Source organism: Monodelphis domestica, chromosome 2 (assembly GCF_027887165.1).
Source record: "Monodelphis domestica isolate mMonDom1 chromosome 2, mMonDom1.pri, whole genome shotgun sequence".
In the NCBI taxonomy this organism is placed as follows: domain Eukaryota; kingdom Metazoa; phylum Chordata; class Mammalia; order Didelphimorphia; family Didelphidae; genus Monodelphis; species Monodelphis domestica.
The window spans coordinates 322,688,881-322,710,431 of record NC_077228.1 but is presented as its reverse complement, the minus strand read 5'-3'; the positions used below and the strand labels follow the sequence as shown (position 1 = coordinate 322,710,431).

General features: G+C 36.6%; 1 protein-coding gene across 30 annotated transcripts in view; it reads right to left on the bottom strand.

The window, feature by feature from the left end:
• Nucleotides 1–21,332, bottom strand: part of RIMS1 (regulating synaptic membrane exocytosis 1) — a 739,353-nt gene extending 718,021 nt beyond the window's left edge. For 11 of the 30 annotated variants that reach the window (XM_056818467.1, XM_056818470.1, XM_056818473.1 and 8 more), the window contains exon 1: nucleotides 20,627–21,230. In XM_056818467.1, coding sequence (XP_056674445.1) covers nucleotides 20,627–20,796 — 170 coding nt within the window. In that variant the 5' untranslated portion in view covers nucleotides 20,797–21,230. Of the gene's footprint in view, nucleotides 1–20,626 lie in introns of all 30 variants that reach the window. The other 19 variants (XM_056818459.1, XM_056818465.1, XM_056818461.1 and 16 more) reach the window with 5 other exon arrangements.
• Nucleotides 21,333–21,551: the final 219 nt, after the last annotated feature.

Below are 21,551 nucleotides of genomic sequence, written 5' to 3'. Positions count from 1 at the left end.
AGCAGTTTGATGAGTGAAAACACATAAAAATTAAACTTGGTGCCTTGAAATAAGTATTGAAATAAGAATCAAATAAACTGAGTTTTAGATCTTGCTGTCACTTAGCTATGTGATCTATAAAAATTCATTTCCCCTCTCTTTGCCCCAGTTTACTCATCAGTAAAATGGAGAGTTGTACTCAATGAACTTTAAGGTTCCAGCCCCAGTTTCCATAATTGGGTGTCAGCCTAATTGGTATACCATTCATAACACTATTACTATGTAACTAACTACCTCCTATAAAATTTCATCTAACATCATGTTTTCATGTAAAATACTAATCACATTAGATAAAGATAAATATAGCTATGAATTTTAATCATATTTTCCCATCTGGGACAGCTATGTAGTACAGTATATAGAGAGTGGGGCCTGGAGTCAGGAAGAATTATCTTCCCAAATTCAAATCTGGCCTCAGATACAGCTATGTTACCCTGGGCATGTCAATTACCTCTGTTTGCCTCAGTTTCCTCATCTAAAAATGAGCTGCAAAAGGAAATGGTAAATCCCTCCCTTATTTGTGCCAAGAAAACCCAAAATGGGGCCATAAAAAGTTGGGTACAACTAAAGTTTCTGAACAACAACAAAAAAGAAAGATTTCTGAACTCAAAATAACAACATTTTTTGATGACCTGTGCTTTCTGAGTTTTAAGGAAAGTAAGATGAGGAAACTTTCTTTTCCTATGGAGATCAGCATCTTCTCTGCAATTTATAATCCTAGAGAGTTGCCTGAGATACCAAGAGGTTTAAGGGACTTGCTCAAAGTCACAAAGCCACTATGTGGTAAAAGTAAAACTTGAACCCCAGTAATCCTGATTGAGGCTAGATGGATCTGTTGAGCCATACTGTGTTTTATTATAATTACAAATGACATAATAATTAGATGGTTCCCTAACCACCTAATTTAGACAGTTAGATCTATAGATATAGATTTAGAGTGGCAAGAAATCTTACATATCACTGAGTTTAAACTTTAGAAGCTATTGAATTTAAACCCTCCTGTTACAGATATGGAAACTGAGGCATAGAGAATTTGAGTGATTTGCCCAAAGTCACATAACTAGGAAATGTTAGAGGTATGATTCAAACCTAAGTATTCCTGTGCTCTGTTGGCTATGCCTCCTTGCCTCCTATGTCAACTGCAGCTGTGTATATAAGCAAAAAGTAAAAAAGAAAATAAAATGGAACAGCACAATTAATTGGTTTATATCAGATTCCTCATGATGGAATGAAAAGCAGGATCATTATGTATGGGCAGGGACTATATCAACTGCCATATAAGTAAAGAATAGATAATGGAGCCTACTACATCATTTCAGTCCAATGAAAGATGTATTTTCTATGATCATGAGATAATCTTGTCACAACAGAAAATGCAAAATGCCCACAATTTTATTGAATGTTGCTCTATCAGATTGTTATTTTTATCCAATGGAAATTTCCATATTTTGAGAGATATTCCTTGCTCCCTAAATAAATAAACTATTTAGTGGCATGGAACATGGTATCCAATCCTCAAACATAGAGTATTTTAGAATAAAAGTTTGTTCCATTTTAATAGATCCCAGAAACCCAGCAAAGTTCAAACAAGAGCAAGATACTAAAAAAAATAGTAAAAGTTTGATTTTGTATATTTTATTTACATTTATCTGGTAATTGTGAATCTGAAAAACTGTTCAGACTGTACCTTAAAAGATTTGGTTAAGCTATTCCCCATTTTTAACAATGGAGGTACTTGGTCAGGAATATATTGAGAACTTTAAAATTACACCACCCTGCTCAGACACTGCCTTAGGGGAAGATAAATTTGCAAATTCCTGATTGAACAATGAAAAGTCCCCAACTCATACTTATAGTGAAGCAAAAGCCCTAAGCTAGGTGGTCTGTTTTTAGATCTAATACAAAAGGGTGCTAAGTACCCTTAAAGGTTAAATTAATCATTAAAAGGTCAAGCAACTTACAAAAGGCAGGCTTAGCAAAAGAGATGTGAAATACTCAGAAGATATAATATACCCAGAGAAGGTGAGAACTAAAGAGTGATGAGAACTAAGAATGGGCAGTCCTGAGAAAAAAGCATTTTACTATGATTGGTAGATGTGAAAATTTAAGGGAGGTGACATAAGAGAAAATTCTCTTTAAAAGGAGCTCTCTGAACTCAGTTCAGGGGTTCAGGAGTTCAGAGGAGGGTCTCTGAACTCAGTTGAGGAGTTGAGGATTTCAGTGAAGATCTGAAGCTTGCTTGAGATGATCTTGTGGTGAGTGTTAAAGACTGAATCTCTCTCCCTTAAGGCTCAGGCCTAGGGCACTTGGCCTAGGCCCTTTCTACTATTTTCTCTTTTCTCTCTCTCTCTTCCCTTAATTCCTTCATTTGTATTAATTAAAATCTTCATAAAACCCAGCTGACTTGGGTATTTTCATATTTGGGAATTTCCCATGGTGACCACTTATTTTTAATATAAATCAAGACACTAAAAATTATCTTTACAGTTTGGCCGAAACCTTTACAGTTGTGGCAATTCACAGTCTTGGAAACCACATTTTCATGGTTACATAATAAAACACTACCCTTGACATTTGCTGGTTGTGTAATACCAGGTAAAACACTTGATCTAATTCAGCCTCAGTTGCCTCATCTGTAAAATGGTGATAATAGCATCTGTTTCATAGTTTTAATGGATCAAATGAGATAATAGATGTAGTGCCTTATAAAATCTAATATGCTATGTAAATATTACTATATTGTTGTCACTGTTATTCCCACAACTGTGACTCATTTTTCAAGGACTTTAATAACCCAGCTTGGCCCAAGTCTTCCTTATTAATTTTTCCAAAGCTCCATCCCAATCTTGATTCTGTAAATACATGAATGATTCTTATTTTCCAAGTCAATTATCACAATCTACATGGTTATTGTTGTTATTATTCAGTCATTTTTCTGACCTGACAAAGATCTTTGTGACCCCCCCATTTGAGATTTTCTTGACAAAGGTACTGGAGTGGTTTGTCATTTCCTTCTCCAGCCCATTTTACAGATGGGAAAACTGAGATAAACAGGGTTAAGTGATTTGCCCAGTGTCACAAAGCTGGTAATTATCTGAGATCATATTTGAACTCAGAAAGATGAGTCTTCCTGACTTCAGGCCCACCACTCTATTGTAACACATAACTGCCCTAAATGGTTATACCCACCTATCCAATGCTTATTCATCCTTCAGAGTCCAGTTGAAATGCTACTTCCTTCACTAAATGTTTCCTACTTGTGGCACCTCATTCATATATAGTCTTAAAATACTTATCTCTTGATTCTGAAGTGTGAATTCTGTCTTCCTTAACTGATCTATATCCCCCCCCCCACACACACACACACACACTAGATTATGAGGACAGGAACTCTTTTTTTAAATTTTTATTTAATTAGCTAATTTAGAATATTTTTCCATGGTTACAAGATTCAGGTTCTTTCCCTCTCCTGCCACCAATCCACTTCCATAGCTGATGCTCAATTCCACTGGGTTTTACATGTGTCATTGGTCAAGACCAATTTCCATATTATTGATATTTGAGCTAGGGTGATCATTTAGAATCTACACCCCAATCATATCCCCATTGGCCCATTTGATCAAGCAGTTGTTTTCTGCACTTCTACTCCTAGTTCTTTCTTTGAATGTGAATAGCATTCTTTCTCATAAGTCCCTCTGAATTGTTCTGGATCATTGCATTGCTACTAGTAGAGAAGTTCATTACATTTAATTATACCACAGTGTATCAGTCTCTATGTCCAATGTTCTCCTGGCTCTGCTCATTTCACTCTGTGTCACTTGGTGGAGTTTGTTTCAGTTCACATGGAATTCCTCTAGTTCATTATTCCTTTTAGCACAATAGTATTCCATCACCAACAGATACCATAATTTGTTCAGCCATTCCCCAATAAAGGGATACCTCCTATTTTCCCACTTTTTGCCACCACAAAGAGCACAGCTATAAATATTTTTGTATGAATATTTTTTTTCCTTTTTATCTCTTAGGGGGTAAAAATCCTTCAAATGGTATGGCTGGTTCAAAGGGCAAGTATTCTTTTAAATCCCATTGCATATAATTCCAAATTGATCTCCACAATGGTTGGATCAATTCACAGCTTCACCAGCAATGCATTAATGTCCCAATTTTACCACATCCCCTCCTATATTCATTACTTTCCTTTGCTATCATGTTAGCCAATCTGTTAGGTGTAAGGTGATACCTCAGAGTTTTTTTTTATTTGAATTTCTATGATTAAAAGAGATTTAGAATACTTTCATGTGTTTATTAATAGTTTTGATTTCTCTATCTGAAAATTCCCTATTCATGGCCCTTGCCCATTTATCAATTCGGGAATGGCTTGATTTTTTTTGTATGATTGATTTAGCTCCTTATATAAATTTGAGTAATGAGACCTTTGTCAGTGGTTTTTATTATAAAGGTTTTTTTTTTTTCCCCAATGTGTTGTGTCTAATTTTGGTTGCATTGGTATTGTTTAATACAAAAATTTTTAATTTAATATAATCAAAATTATTTATTTTACATTTTGTAATTTTTGTTAACTCTTGCTTGGTCTTAAAATCTTTCCTTTCCCAAAGTTCTGACAAGTATACTCTTCTATGTTCACCTAATTTACTTATAGTTTCCTTCTTTATATTCAAGTCATTCACCCATTCTGAGTTTATCTTGGTGTAGGGTGTGAGGTGCTGATTTGAACCTAATCTCTACCATGCTTTTTTTCCCCAATTTTCCCAGCAGTTTTTGTCAAATAGTGCATTTTTGTCCCAAAAGCTGAGATCTTTGAGTTTATCATAGACTCTTTTACTGAGGTCACTTACCCCAAGTCTATTCCACTGATCCTCCTTTCTGTCTCTTAGCCAGTATCATATTGTTTTGATGACCACTGCTTTATAGTATAGTTTGAGATCTGTTACTGCTAGGCCACATTCCTTCACATTTTTTTTCATTATTTCCCTTAATATTCTTGATCTTTTGTTCTTCAAAATGAACTTGTTTATGGTTTTTTCTAAATCAGTAAAAATTTTTCTTGGTAATTTGATGGGTATGGCACTAAATAAGTAAATTAGTTTGGATAGGATTGTCACTTTTATTATGTTAGCTCATCCTACCCACGAGCAATAAATGTTTTTCCATAGATCTTGTTTTAATTGTGTGGAAAGTGTTTTTTAGTTATGTTCATATAGTTCCTGTGTTTGTCTCGGGAGATAGATTCCTAAGTATTTTCTATTGTCTATGGTGGTTTTAAATGGAATTTCTCTTTGTAAATCTTGCTGCTGAGATGTGTTGGAAATATATAGAAATGCTAATGATTTATGTGGATTTATTTTGTATCTTGCAACTCTGATAAAGTTGTTGATTTATTTCCACTAGCTTTTTAGTTGATTCTCTAGGGTAGAACATCATATCATCTGCAAAGAGTGATAGCTTGGTCTCCTTATAGCCGATTTTATTTCCTTCAATTTCTTTTTCTTCTCTAATTGCTACTGCTAGTGTTTCTAGTACATTGTTAAATAATAGAGGTGATAATGGACATCCTTGTTTTACTACTAGTCTTGTTGGGAAAGTTTCTAGTTTATAACCATTGCAGATGATACTTACTGATGGTTTTAGATATATATTCTTTATTATTATTAGGAAAGGTCCTTTTATTCCTATACTTTCTATTGTTTTCAATAGGAATGGGTGTTGTATTTTATCAAAGGCTTTTCTGCATCTATTGAGATAATCATGAGGATTTTGTTGGTTTGCTTGTTAATATGGTCAGTAATGTGGATGGTTTTCCTAATATTGAACCATCCTTGCATTCCTAGTATAAATTCCACCTGATGATAATGAATAACCTTCATGATCACTTGCTGGAGTCTTTTTGCTAGTATTCTATTCAAGATTTTTGCATCAATGTTTATTAAGAAGATTGGTCTATAGTTTTCTTTCTCTATTTTTGACCTACCTGGCTTTGGAATCAGTCCCATATTTGTGTCATAAAAGGAATTTGGTAGAATTCTTTCTTTGCTTATTATGTCAAGTAATTTGTATCATATTGGGATTAGTTGTTCTTTGAATGTTTGATAGAATTCACTTGTGAACCCATCAGATCTTGGGAATTTTTCCTTAGGGAGTTCTTTGATGGGTTGTTCAATTTCTTTTTCTAATATGGAATTATTCAAGTATTCTATTTCTTCTTCTGTTAATCTAGGCAATTTATATTTTTATAAATATTCATCCATATCACCTAGATTACAATATATATTGCCATATAATTGGGCAAAATAAATTTTAATGATTCCATTAAATTCTTCTTCATTAGAGGTAAGGTCTCCCTTTTCATCTTTGATACTGTTAATTTTATTTTCTTCTTTCCCTTTTTTCATTAGATTGACCAGTACTTTGTCTATTTTATTTGTTTTTTCAAAGTACCAGCTTCTAGTTTTATTTATTAATTCAATAGTTCTTTTACTTTTGATTTTATTAATTTCTCCTTTAATTTTTAGGATCTCTAATTTAGTTTTTATCTGGGGATTTTTAATTTGTTCACTTTCAGGTTTTTTTAATTTGCAGCCCAATTCATTGACCTCTCCCCTCTCTAAATTGTTAATATATGAACTCAAGGATGTAAATTTCCCCCTGAGTACTGCTTTGGCTGCATTCCAGTGATTTTGAAAAGGTATCTCATCATTGTCATTTTCTTCAATAAAATTATTAATTGTTTCTATGATTTTTCCTTTAACTCACTTGTTTTGGAGAATCATATTATTTAATTTCCAATTAATTTTTATTTGCCTCTCCCATGTAACCTTACTAAGTATTATTTTATTGCATTATGATCTGAAAAGGTTACAGTTATTATTTCTGCTCTTTTGCTCTTTTGTTTGCCATGTTTTTATGCCATAGTACATGGTCAATCTTTGTGAGTGTACCATGTGCTACTGAAATGAAGGTGTATTACTTTTCTGTCTCTATTTTTCTCCACATAACTATTTACTCTAACTTTTCTAATATTTCATTCAAATTTCCTACCTCTTTCTTCTTTATTTTTTGTTTGATTTATCTAGATCTGATAGAGGAAGGTTCAGTTCTCCCACTAGTATCGTTTTACTATCTATTTCCTCCTTCAATTCCACTAGTTTCTCCTTTAGAAATTTGGATGCTATAGCATTTGGTGCATATATGTTGAGTACTGATATTTCCTCATTGTCTATATTGCCTTTTATCAGGATATAATTACCTTCCCTATCGCTTTTAATGAGATCTATTTTTACATTCGCTTTGTCAGATATCATGTTTGCAACTTTTTTCTTTTTTTTTAACATATCATCTTAGAATGCTTTTTACCCCAATGTCTATCTATTAATGATTCTTCTAATTACTATAATAGTGAATATAATTTTGAGAGTTACAAATAATATTTTCCATATATTAATATGAGCAATTTCATCTTATTGAAGCTCTTAGAGAAGAAAATTTAAATAAAACATTTTTATGTTCCCTCTCTTTATTATTTACCTTTTCGTGTTTCTCTTGATTTTTATGTTTGGATATCACACTTTCCACTTAGTTCTGGTCTTTTCTTTTCAAATACTTTGAAATATCCTATTTTTTTCAATGTCCATACTTTCCCCTGGAAGTATATAGCCAATTTTGATGGATAGGTGATCCTTGGTTAAAGACCCAATCAATTCTCTTGCCTTTATGAATATCATATTCTAAGCCTTGTGGCACTTTAGTGTGGAAGCTGCCAGATCTTGTGTAATCCTGATTGGTGCTCCTTGATATCCAAATTATCTTTTTCTGGCTTCTTGTAAAATTTTCTCTTTAGCTTGGAAGCTCTTGAATTTGACAATTACATTCCTGGGAGTTCTCTTTTGAAGATTTAGTGTAGAGGGTGTTCTCTGAACTCTTTAAATGTCTATTTTGTCTTCTTGTTCAAGAATATCAAGGCAGTTTTCTTGGATAATTTCTTGTAGTATGATGTCAAAATTTCTGTTTATTTCTGGGGTTTTGGGTTGGCCAATGATTCTCAAATTGTCTCTTCTAGACTGGTTTTCATGATAGTTATTTTCTCAATAAGATATTTCATGTTTCCTTCTATTTTGCCAGTCTTTTGACTTTGCTTTATTATTTCTTGCTATTTTGCTAGGTCATTGGCTTCCAAATGCCTAATTCTAGTCTTTAAAGACTGATTGTCTGTTATAATCTTTGGTTTTCCTTTTCGGCTTGGTCTATCCTGCTTTTCATGGCTTCTAGCTGTTTAATTGTGATCTCCAATTTATTTATCATTTCATTTGATTTCTGGGCTTCTTTCTCCAATTGGGAGTTCCTGTCTTTTAGACTGTTGTTTTCTTTTTTGAACTATTTCCAAATTTTCTTGCCAAAACTCCTCCATTTTTCTCAAAGTCTCAGATTTAAGTTCTTCAGGAGTTTGTGGCCAATTTCCATTTTTTGTAAGGGTTGGATGTCTTTAATTGATTGTTGTCCTCTGTTGTTTCCTCTGTTGTCTGGATTTTTTCTCCATAAAATTTGTTCAGGGTCAAAGTCTTCTTCTTGATAATCTTGGTAGTTGGAAGTTGTATTTTCTGGGCATTGTTTGTCATTGCTAAGCTATTTTTTATTTCCCTTTCCAGTCAGGAGTCTGAGTAAGGAGGGCAGGCTCTCTGTGTATAGAGCTATGCAGCATGGTTTTTGCCTGAGGCCATCTCTCCAGGCTCACAGTTTCTACTGTTTGCGGCCCTTCTCTGTACTATCTCCTCACCCAAAGTCTGCACTCTTCTGCCTGTTGGGGTCCCAAGTCTAGCTTCTCTCAAGGGTAGGTCTTTGGTGGTCTTAGTCAGCTGCCAAGGACCTAGAGGTACCCCTCACTCACTCACTGATTCTATTGCATGCTGACTCTGAGTCTAGTGCACTGGCTCTATAGTTGGGTGGAGGAGGGTAGATTAGCTTACATTTTACTGGGAGCTATTTCAACCCCTTATAGTGTGGAAATGCTCACATCTCACATATCTTCAATGCTGTGCCCTACTGTGGAGTCCCTTCATTCATATGAATTTGGGGTTTGGGGCCTTTTGAGGTAGTCTATATTGATAGGAGATGAGGAGAGGTAGACTACTACATATAAACTGCAGCCATGTTTACCCAGAAGTCCCAGGACAGGAACTTTTAACCTGAATCAGCACCAATCTTCTACTTGCTATAGGCCCTGAAGCAATGTGGAGAATATAGAAGATGTAGACTGTCCCATCTAATTCAATGATGCTCAGTAGTGAATAAAACAATTAAATTCTGAAGAATGAATTCCAAGTAGAAAAGAACTTCAAAATGCTGGCATTTTGGGGTATCTGAGATCCTGGTATGGGAGGAAAAGAGAATCTGCCCCTAAAATGTTTTTTGAGGAAATAGTTATACTTATGTTTCTGCTCTATCATTGAAATAAATATCCTTTTACAAAAGCTTTTTTAAGGAGTTGTATTTAGCCCAGAACTAACAACTATTATATAAACTAGTATCAACTTTTGCTTTTGAAATGCTATGTTTTAGATGAGATAGGGGGTTGAATTCATGCTTCTATGATACTTTCTTCCATAACCAGTTGTAGTACAGAAATATTCTATTATATAGAATTTCACTGTCCCAATTTCGTTGACATGAGAATTTTCCCTAAAGTTGAATAAAATATTAAAGAAAATATTTTTAGAATATACTCAATGCTCAGCTCCAAGTATCTAAAGAAATGAATCAGTGCTGACCTCCCTAAATTTTAAATTTGAGCACTGGGAACTGTCTTCAGGTGTCCACCAAAAGGAACTAGATCTTTCTTTTATTTTTTAAAAGACTTCATTTGGGTGTAGGAGGCTGGAGAGTGAAAGGGAGAAACCCTTATATAGTAGAATACAGAAGGAGGCAAAGGACTTATACTTTCTAAGCTGTTTAAATAGGCTTTCTTGTAATAGTTTGAGTTCAGACAGAGAGAAAAATCAGGTCATTGATTATATTTGTCCTCAAAAATGTATGAATTATCTCTCTAATATTTGAGAACCTCTCAAACATATATATATATATATGTATGTATGTATATAAAACAGAGGGATATATATATATCCCTCTGTTAAAAAGCTTTTTTACTGAGAAGAGCATTAACTGGTTCAATTTTTCATCTATTGCATCTTTTATCAATCATTTAGACCAAAGTTCTTAATTTTGGGTAGGTGTTTGCTTTATTTAAAATAGATAGATAGATGCTTAGACAGATGGATAAATAGATAGATAGATAGATAGATAGATAGATAGATAGATAGATAGATAGACAGATGGACAGGCAGATAGATAGATGATAAGTAGATAAAACTATTTCATTATGAATAGTTTTCTTTTTAAACCTATGTAACTTTTATGCATTTAATTCTTGCATTCACTTAAAATATTATTCTAAGAAGGGAGTCATAGGTTTCATCACCAAAGGAGTGCATGACATCAATAAGGCAGAACCCTAATTTCAGCAATGAAAAAAATTATTTAAAATAATTTTTAAATCATTATTAAAGAATATATATATGTATGTATGCAGCTTATCATTCTGCTTTAATGAGAGAGGGAAAGAGGTTGAGATAGGTATAGACAGATGTGATATATAGATGTATGATGTGGAATGTGCGTATTTGAATGTGTGTTTAACCTGTGTGTTCAAAGTCCAAGACACATCCTTCCATTCTTCTTATGCCTTACACTCCCCCATGCCTACACACACACACACACACACACACACACACACACACACTATTAAATCCAGTAATACTGGTCTTCTTACTATTCCTTGAACAAGACACTCCATCTTCCAATTTCCAGACATGTCTGTCTCCCATGCCTGGAATGCTTCCCCTCCTTGCCTAGACCTCCTGGCTTCCTTGCAGTCTCAGTTAAAATCCCAACAAGCCTTCACTTATTCCCCCTTAATTCAAATACCTTGCTTCTGTTGATTATTTACAATTGACACTGGTTCATATGTAGTTCTTTTTCATGTTGTTTTCCCCATTATAATGGGAACTCCTGAAGAGCAGGGGCCATCATTTGCTTTTTTTTTGTCCTCGATGCTTAGCAGAATGCCTAGCATATAGTAAGCAGTTAATAAATGTTTATTGATGGACAATGTAAGAATACTCCAAAGGACAAAGCTGCTTCCATTGAGACAATACATTTGAACATGCTTGAGATGGTAGATATAGTGTTGGTGTCTGTGTGCAGAAGCAGCTGGTGATGCAATAGAAAGAGTGCTGAATCTGGAGTCAGGAAGATCTGAGCTAAATGATAGACTCAGATACTTACCAACTGGATCCCAAACAAGTCATTTAACTTCCATTTTCCCCAGTGCCTGGTACATAAAAAGCACTATATAAATGCTCATTTCTCTTGCTTCCCTTCCCCCCCTTTACATCTTGGAGAGATTCGATAAATATTTGTGGACAGAATGGGCAAAACCTTTGAAATGAGTTATCATTCCTCAGAGATTAATTTTATTTTTGTAGTTTTGACCACCTGAACTGAGTATAAAAAATGAATTAAGAACTAATAAGATAATGCTTATACATAGGCTAGAAAACACAGCAAACTTCCCTACCAGAATGTGTCACCAACCTCACAGTTGATATGAGAAAACCACTTTGTAACCCTTAAATCACTATAGAATTGGTGCTATTATGAATGTTAATTACTGCCTCTGAATGCATGCACTATGCATTAATGGATGACTTAAAGAGAACCGGAAGCTCATGTTTAGAAGATAAAAGGAAAGCGTAAGTATCTGAATCGGTTTACATATTACAAATCTTTTTGAAGATGTATAGCTTCCTCCGTTGAAAACATACTCAATTTGAAAGACCAGTCTTGCCACCAGAAAAGAAATAAGGAAGGATCTCTCTCCTTTTGTTAGAGTAGTGGTAAAATAATATGGAATATTGCTTAAGCCATCAGATATGGTCATGAATTTATTTGCTTTTGTTTCACTCTTTTTCTTCCTCAAATGGATGGACTCATTTGGTGGTTGTAGATTATCTGGAAATGTTTTATGATCATTTCAGTTGCATCTGTCTCTTTGTGACCCCATTTGGAGTTTTCTTTGTAAAGATCCAGTAGTGGTTTGACATTTCCTTCTCTAGCTCATTGTATGGTTGAGGAAATTGAAGCAAATGAGGTTAAGTGACTTTCCCAGAATCACAGTTAGTAAATGTCTGACATCAAATTTGAACTCAGGTCTTTCTGACTCAAGGCCCAGTGTTCTATTTGGAAATAATTGTGATATTAAAAACAAAGAGCAGAAATAAACTTTTTTTTAAAAGAAACTATACACTGTCCTAAAATTTTTTATGATTTGCATAAAGGGAAAAATGCAAATTGTATTGAATATTACTCCAGCAATCATCTAATGTACAAAAATATGGCAGTGGGACTCTTTCCTTCAGCTCTTAAAATTATCAACTTTTCTACATAAGTCTATTAATTATGTCTTTTTTCTTAAACCTTCTTCTCCTTTTGTATGGATACTAAGTATCTATACTAAGGGAGAAGAGTGGTAAGGACTAGCTAATTGGGGTTTAGTGACTTGACCAGGGTCACAAAGCTAGTAAATACTTGAGGGTAGATTTGAACCCCAAGTCCTTCCAACTCCAGGACTGGTGCTCTATAACTATCTCTTAAGAAATACACAGTATGGTTGTAATGGATAAACAACCAGATGTGGAATCAGGAAGATTGGGGTCACATTTCATCTCCAGTACTCTCCAGCTGTGTTATCCTAAGCAAACCACTTAATGCCTCAATGCTCAAGGCAATCCTCTAAGACTGTAAGATGCATAAAAGATATTGGCCTTCATTGGTAGAGATTTTCCTCATCCAAGAGTTCCCTAAACCTATGAAATCACAGGTTCTATCTGTATTCCTTTCTAGTATTACATCCTCACCAAAAAGCTATTTAAATAAATCCCCACACATTATGGAGCCAGTCTACTCTTTTGTAGTACCTGAAAGATAGTTTTAGAAAGTCAGACCTCTGAAGGAGTTCTCAATTGGTAGCTGCTCGTTTCTGGGAAATGTTTTGCACATTTAAATTAAACCTTGCCAAAAGGAGAAAGACACCCACTGGGGTCTTTAAAGAATAAATTCTGGGTCTTGATACAGACAGAGGCTTCCTTTGACCAGGTAACTTTTTCTAAGCTTTTAAAACTGGGCATTTGTAGTTCACAGAGCAGAATTTAAACAAACTTCCATTTCTGAAGTTCTGGTCATTTTTCCCACCAAGTTAAGAAATTTGAAGTAAAGTTCCTTCATTTCATGGGGTGGTGACGGGGTGGATGGGATTTTGAAACTATTCCTGTATGGCCCCCAAATAGCCATTTATGCCACTAGAGTTCTTGACTGATATTATTAGAAGTTAAGAACTAAAGTTAGTATTATATATGTATATATATTCTTCCTGACATCTGTGAGAAAATAACTCTTTTGAGGTAACAAATTTCAAACAACCTGAGGTATCTGGTATATAATTTAAAACAAAACTTAAGCTCATAAATCCCCATTGAGATAACCAATAGCAAACTTCCAAGAAGAAGAAACCAGTACTTAGATTCTTACCCTTCATTCCTTTATCTAGAGAGGGGAATGAATTTTTTTTCCTTTTAATACAGCAGTCCATCATTCCTACTTACCTCATAAGAAAATTAAACTAAGGCAAGTTTATATATTAATCCAGGGTAAACCTCCTTTTTTGTGTATTTCCCAACAATATATTTAATGAATATTATTTTATATACTATAAAAATAGTTGAGACATTCAATATGGTGGATGAGAGAAGGAAGAGGAGGGTGAAAGTAGGACACAATGGACAATAGAGTTAGAGGGAGAAAGAAGAGAAGGAAATGAAGGAGGAGTTTATAGAGAGAGAAAAAGAAAGAAAAGAGTAGTACAGAGAGAAGGAGAGGAAGAAAGAGATGAAAAGAAACTCTCAAAGCCTGAAAACTTTATGTTTTCTACTGACATTATGAGAGCTGAAGGTAAATCCACAGAGGAACAGCTATCATCAGTGGTAACAGGACAGATAACTAGACATCAAAATTAAAACACATACTCTTTCCTCTTAACAAGTAGGACAAATATTACCCCATCATATATTTTTATTTGCTCATGATCACAAAAATCAATAGTAAAGGCAGAGATATCTCTGAACCAGGAATGGTCTAATTACTACCTCTCACTTTGGGTTGAAAAAGAATTTATACAAGCAAATAAGAAACCATTGGTAGTTCAATAAAATTGTTAATACATATGTTATATATATAGATACAGATATAGATGCACATTAAATTCATCTTTATCAACTTTCTCTTAGCAGTCTCAGTAAATACCTCTTCCTGATTTCTCCTGTCTACTATACTGTGGGCAACATCACCTAACCTATGAATATCCCCAGAAAATTCTCTAAAACTATAAATTGCAGAGGTGCTGACCAGCATTAATTAAAGGTATTTCCTCAGTTGAGAGTTCTCTATGCCAATTATATCACAGGATCAGTCCTCAGTCCTAATAACCATCATATCTTACATGATTAAATTTTGCAAAGTTGTATTTTCTTTGAGTCTCAGACAGTTAGCTAGCAGTTACAGGGAACTGTATAGTTTAGAGTAATTTACAAAAATGTCCTCCTTTTATCTTCACAACAATCTTGGGAGGTAGGCATTAGCATTATTCCTATTTCACAGGTGAAGAAACTGAGGAAGGCAGAGGGTAAGTGACTTTCCCAGGGTCATATAACTGAGACTATATCTGAACTCAGGTTTTCCCAATTCTAAGCCCAGGGCTCTCTCCATTGAGCCATCTGCTGTTCTCAGAACAATTCTGGGAGGTCGCTGCTACTGATATTATTGATCACATTTAAGAAAAGAAGAAAATAAAGTTTGGTGATATTAAATGACCTGCCATGGCCCTAAAATAACACTCTACTATAAGGTTATATGCACATACACTCAAATTCTATGTCAGGTCCAAAGGGGAGGGTCTATGCAACAGTTTTTCCAGGATCCTGTTGGAAAAGCATCTTTTTTGATTTTGATTTTGATTTACCAGGCTTGTGTCGTAGTCCCGGTTCTGATACCTACTAGGCATCTAACTTTCAACAAGTCTACATCTCAGTTTCCTTATCTGTGAAATGGATATAATAATAATATTTACCTCATAGGATTGTTATGAGGATTAAGTGATATAATGTTAGTAAAACACTTTGCCAACTTTAATGCAATGAGAAATGCCATTTGTAATTGGACTAAACATATCCCTTGTTCTCTTCCCATCTGATCCATCATTATACTGTTATATATGATCAGTATCTCAGATAATATGAGTATAAACTTAATATCTAGATTTTGCCATCATAGGTATCTGATAGTATGGTAAATTCATCCATCAAGACCAACTATGCCCAATCTATGACTTAGTAGATAAGTCCTAGGATGGACCCTGGCACACAGAAAAGTTAAGAGGTTAAATAACTTACATGGTATCATAATATAGTCTGTGTCAGAGTGAGGACTTGAACACAGATTCCCTGTTGTTCATTATTCTACCTCCATATAAACATATATTTTATAGACACACAGATAGATATATAGATATAGATATAGATATAGATATATAAATTAAGGCTCCCAAGAGGAAAATGCCATTACATAGCTATATGTATGGTGACCTTCCTCCTTGATTGTTTATTTCACTCAATTACTGATTTAGATTCCTCATATTTACTGTAATCTGGTAGCCCATCATTCTCTTGCCTTCCTTCAAGATTCATTTCAAATACTAATTCCTCAAAAAGTCTTTCCCAGACTCTTCTTTCAGTGATATCTCCCCCATTATGGGGCATTTTTTTTCTTTGTAGATGTTATGCCTCCCAAAATAGAATGTAAGACTCTTTGGAGACAGAGATCATTTTATTCTTTGTCTTTATGTCCCAAGGATGTAGCTCAGTACTTGGCACACATTTGTTGAACTGATTTCACACCATACTGCTGCCCCTGATGGGATAGAGATGGAAGAAGAATAGTAGTGACAAATGAAATGCCCAGATTACTAAGTTTTATGGGCAAGTTTCATTCCTTCCCTTATTCTACCAGAAATGGTCTAGTAAGGACAATGCTTCCTGTTGGAAAGAGAGGAGAAAGGCTAGAAGTTTGGCATTCTTTGCATATTGGCTTCAGGGGCTCTTGAGATTAGGAGAGACAGAAGCATATAAAACCCTCTTCTGATTCCTAGAACTTTCTCTAAAAGATTATTCCTTTAGTAACTTTCTATCAAATAGATGGAGTTTTCCTTTATAAAAAAAAATTTCACCCCTTGAAAAAAATCCAGTAATTAATCAAAGGATTTATGCAATAATAACCACATTAATATCATTTAATACTTTTAAATGTTCATAGTTCACATTGTATGGCATGCTTCACAGTTTACCAAGTAAACTATCTATATTATCTCATTTGGGCAGATATAAATATCCCCAAGTTCCAGATGAACAAACTGAGTCTCAGTGATTGACCAGTTTCACACAGCTAAATGGAGGCTATGCTGGAGGGACTGACTAAAATTCAGGCCTACTGACTCAAGATACAGAGTATTTGTCAATATACTGCAGTAACACTATTTCACTACTTGTAAACTCCATATTGGAGAGCTCCCCTGCTCCCTCCACTACTCACCTTCCATTATCCACCAAAACCTATATGCCTGTGACTAATTAGTACAGGACTCTATTAAAGACCCATTATTATTTTCCCCTACTCAGTAAAGAGATTTCTACTTAATCTCTGGTTTTGTCTCTGAGGATAAAAAAGAGACCAAAACCTTATCCCAGGTTACTTAGCTAAAGTGGGGAGAAAGAACAGACTTGTGTGAGGTCCTTATTAGCTTTAAGGTGGTCCTAAACTCTCTCTAATCCCCTTAGCTATACTTATTCTTCTCCTCTAGCAAATTACAGAAACCCTCTCTATTTTTTAAAGGATTCAGATCTTAGATCTAATAAGATCTGACTTGATTTAAGCACTGGGTAATGCAGTTTCCAACACACGTGCTATTTTGGCTGAAGCATCCAAAGGAATATTGAAAAGTTTGGTTGGAGAAAAATCTGAGTTAAAAAAGAACATTTTTAAAGATAATTAACTTCATGTTTTGCAATATTTGGCAGGAGCCATATAATTCTACATGATGTACAAATACATCTTAAAATTAATTCATGTTATTTATGAAATTAATTCTCATTATGATAAAGTATTTTTCTATTGCTCTAGTAAACTTGATCCAGAATCCTCAGCTAAAAGTTGCCAGATTTTTTGGTGTTTTTGTTTTTGTTTTTGTTTTTTTTAAAAAACATTTTTTAAAAAAGCATTAAGGCAAAGAATTATTTTCACTATAAACTTATAATGTGCATGAACTTCTAAAATGATTATTCATTAAGTAATTTTGAAAACAGTTTTGTATTCTCAGCATTTAGCACAGTACCTGACACATAGGAAGTGCTTAACAAAAGTGAGTTGATTAACTGATTCTCTTCTATTCAATTTTTCAGTTTTCTCTCTAAGTATTACTGTTTCTACACAGACTTATGGTAGAAGATGCATGATCTATGGTAAGCATGATGGCTCTACACAGCTTGCAAAACTTTTGCTGAAGGAGTTTGCTGGAAGCAGGTCTGTCCTCCCACCAGGCCCTGAACTATGAAGCCATCTTTTGAGAAAGCAAATTTTTCCTTATGGGGTAGTTAACAGTTGTCCAAATCATATTGCAAAAAGGCCCACCTAACAACCAAAAAGACCAAGCCCCAGGGGAAGCATACATGTAACCTTCCAATTGACTTTCCATTGAAAGTTCCTTAGGGGTCATTTAGAGGCCTGAATGGAGCCCATGTTTCTAAAGGGGAACTCTGAAAACCTTCATTGCCCTCTGGGAAACAGTTAAAATATTGTCCCCCTATTAGCCAATGAGAGGAAATACTAGTAAAACACAAATTTGGGCTTTGGATAGGTTTGCCAAACTGTTATTGCAAAATAGGACTGACACTTGATCACAGTCAAGCTGATGGATAAAGTTAATACAGACAGTATGCCTTAGAGATTGCTGTCACACAACTATATCTCATGCTCATATTTTTGCAATCTTTTTTCAGATCCTTACAATACAAATATGGCATTCCCAAATAAGCAGGAAGCAGTAAAAGGAGATGCCATAGAAGGGCAATTTAGATATGACCATCTGGACCAAGCTCTTAATTCTCCTTTACCCATAGAGACTTCTGTAGATTTCAATATTTCTTTCTCCAGTCAGATACTACTAGATCCTGGCTTCTCTCTCATGGAAGTCTCTATGTTTCAACATCCCTGAATCACTTAAACAGTTGTTGAAGTGTCCTGATGACCATTATTTGCACTGGACCTTCCCTTTTGCTATACATAGACAAAAAAAAACCACAGGCAATTTGTTGTTATTATTATTGTTGTTGTTATTATTGCCACTGGTTGCTGAGAGACTTTATCCAACATGATATCTATAATCAACACCAAGAATAACAGAGCAACAGGCCTGCAGATCCTAGCCGATAGAGAGGGGAAGGATGGCAGGGACTGCGTTTGTCGAGGACGGACAGATCCATAGTCAGACAGACGACAAAAATCACCATCAGACACCATGAACTACTTTGAAGCTCAGAAGGGAAACCTGCAGCAAGGGAAGTTGTATTCCCTTATTTTCACCATGGATAAGCAGCAGAATAAGGGATGTTTAAATCTCCCCTCCCCATGTGAGGAGGTTTAAAGTATTTATTTTAGATAAGAAGTGTTTATTTGACTTATAAATTCAGAAACCCATTTCAAGAGGACCAGACTAGCTTTGGGCTTTCAAGTTAACTGCCTCTTTTGCTCATTCTTCAGTTCCTACAGTAATGATTCTTAAAGAAATTATTTTATTTCCTCTATGACCCAGCAAACCTTCACTCACCCCCACAATTGAGTGACATTCACACTGATCAGGCCCCAATCAATCAGTATGTTTCCTGCTCCTCAACTCATTTTGATAAGGCATTGCTGCACTAAGGGGGAAAGGAAGAAACCAAATGTGTTATTATTTCCTCCCAGTAGGCAATGGGAGGAAATAGGCATCGTTCATGCAAAAGAGGTCTGAGGACGCTCAGAGTCCTACCCTTTCTCCCTCCCTTCCCCCTCTATAATCAATATGATCCCAAAGAAAAGATGACACAGTGCAACAAGTCCCCCTTCTCTTTAGTCCAGTGGACTCCCCTTATATCTCCTTCTATTCCCCTCTTCTGGCAAGAATAAAAGGTTATAAGGGTCTCTAAACTCTTCTGACCCTGGACTTGAAAACTTTCCTAAAATATAAAAATCTCCAAGAGGGAAGGCTTGTTTGAATATTTAACCCTCCAGAGTCACTCTCTAGGTAACACTAGTAGGGAACCAAAGCCTAGGGTCAATGACAGCCCCTTAGAAAAGATTTTCTCAAAAGCTGAGGAAAGCAATTCTGCCTGACAGTGTCACACACCTTGTATACCAGCAAACAGCCCCATCTTCTACACACACACACCTGTGTAAAGGGGACATCACACAGAGGTACCTTACAAGGCTGAATGGAACATGTTAGAACATGGAAAGATTTTGCAAGTAGTCAATCACCCATTGTACCATTTCCATCAGTAACTGAACAGGCCCCAAAGGTCTCTAGGAAAACACTAGACAGGAGCCTGTTTTGCATAGGCCAGAGTCCCAATCAGCTCTCTCCATCAATGGAAACTTTAAATTATCAGTGGCCCTATATGAGCAGGAAAAAATATATGAGCACATAGGTATTGGGTGTGAATGTTGTAAAATAAAAGGTGAGATAGATGCTGGGGAGCCAGGTTACCTAAGATGGCATCTGCCCCCTGCTTCACCCCCTAAAATCTAGCCTTACTCTTAATATGGGAGGAATTGAGTAAAAATAAGAATTTTATCTTTTTCTATTACATAAATACTGACCCTTCTGTATAATCACTCCCAATATACTAAGCAGCTGGAAGGAGAGAGGGTTAGCTGATCTCAGAATCTCTTTACCGCACCCCAATTGCTTAGCTTTCTCATCCTGGGCCCCCCTAAAGAGCCCCATTTCAGGATTCAGAATTCTTTCCTCATGGTTAGGTTTAGGCTCTCCAAACCCCCCTTCAACCTACCCCCTAGCAATTATACATTCCATCAGCCAGGAAGTCTTTTCAGTCAACAATCTTCCTGGGTACCCTGATCTCAGGGTAGCATCCTCTTGCTTTTCCTGTCTCCCAGCACTAGTGCACCCTCTTCTTCTTCCCATTTCACTAGCCCCTCCCCTGTTGGACTCCATCCCCTTCACCCCCCTGGTGCCTGCTCCCTGCACCCTGGCATCACCCCCCACATACACACACACCCCTGGGGTGGCACACATTGGCAGTGAGGGGATGAATGAGTGCTGAATGAATGGAGAAATGAATGAGTGGCTGGGTCTGCTTACTTGAGCATGGCCTCTTCTTTCTCTTCTTCTTCCTTCTGCCGGTCCATCACTGCCATGATAATGTTCCTCTCCTCTTCGGTCAGGTGGCTCAGGTCGGGCAGCTCTTGCATAGGGGGAGGCACTGTGGGTGGGCGAGGGCCTCGGGGGCCCAAAGCAGAAGAAGAAGACATCTTTTTTTCCTGCCGTCCCCCTCCTCTTCCTTGCTACCTCTCACCTTTCAATTCCAAAAGAGCTGCTGCTCTCCTGGATCCCCCTTTCACAGTGTGGTCCTCTCAGCGGCGGCGGCAGCGGCGGCGGCGGTGGCAGCAGCAGCAGCAGCAACAGAGCCCGAGAAAGGGAAGACCCAGTCGTTCATGGTTGTTTGCATCCACCCCAGTCCCGGATGCTCCTTTTGTTTTTGTAGCTTTAGGAGGATTTGGGGCAGCACTGCTGCCTCTCGCAGCCCATCCTCTAATGGGAGGGGACGGGGAGACTGTGCAGCGGTGGCAGTAGCAGCGACGGCAGCCAGGGAGCCCTGAGCTCACTGAGATGCTTCACCAGAGAGCTAGCTGTGTGCGGAAGGCAGTATGAAGAGGGCGGGGGCTGGGGCTGGGGCCGGGCAGGGGCCAAGACTGGAGTGGCAGCGGCTGCTGTTGCTGCTGCTGCTGTTGTTGCTGCTGCTGCTGCCGCCGCCGCCGCCGCCGCCGCCGCCACCGCCTCTGCTGCTGCTGCTGCAAGGCTCCTCTGGGCTGCCTCTAGTTTGGGGATGGAGGGAGGAAGAGGGAGAGTTTGGGTGTCAGTTAGGCGGAGTCTTCAATGCTTCGTTCCTAGATGCTACTGCTGCCGCTGCTGCTCTCACAGACATCACCACCAGCCACTCAGTCCTGGGGAACCGCACCGCCCACGATCATTCTCCCCTCCCACTGCCCAGGTCCCCGCCACCACG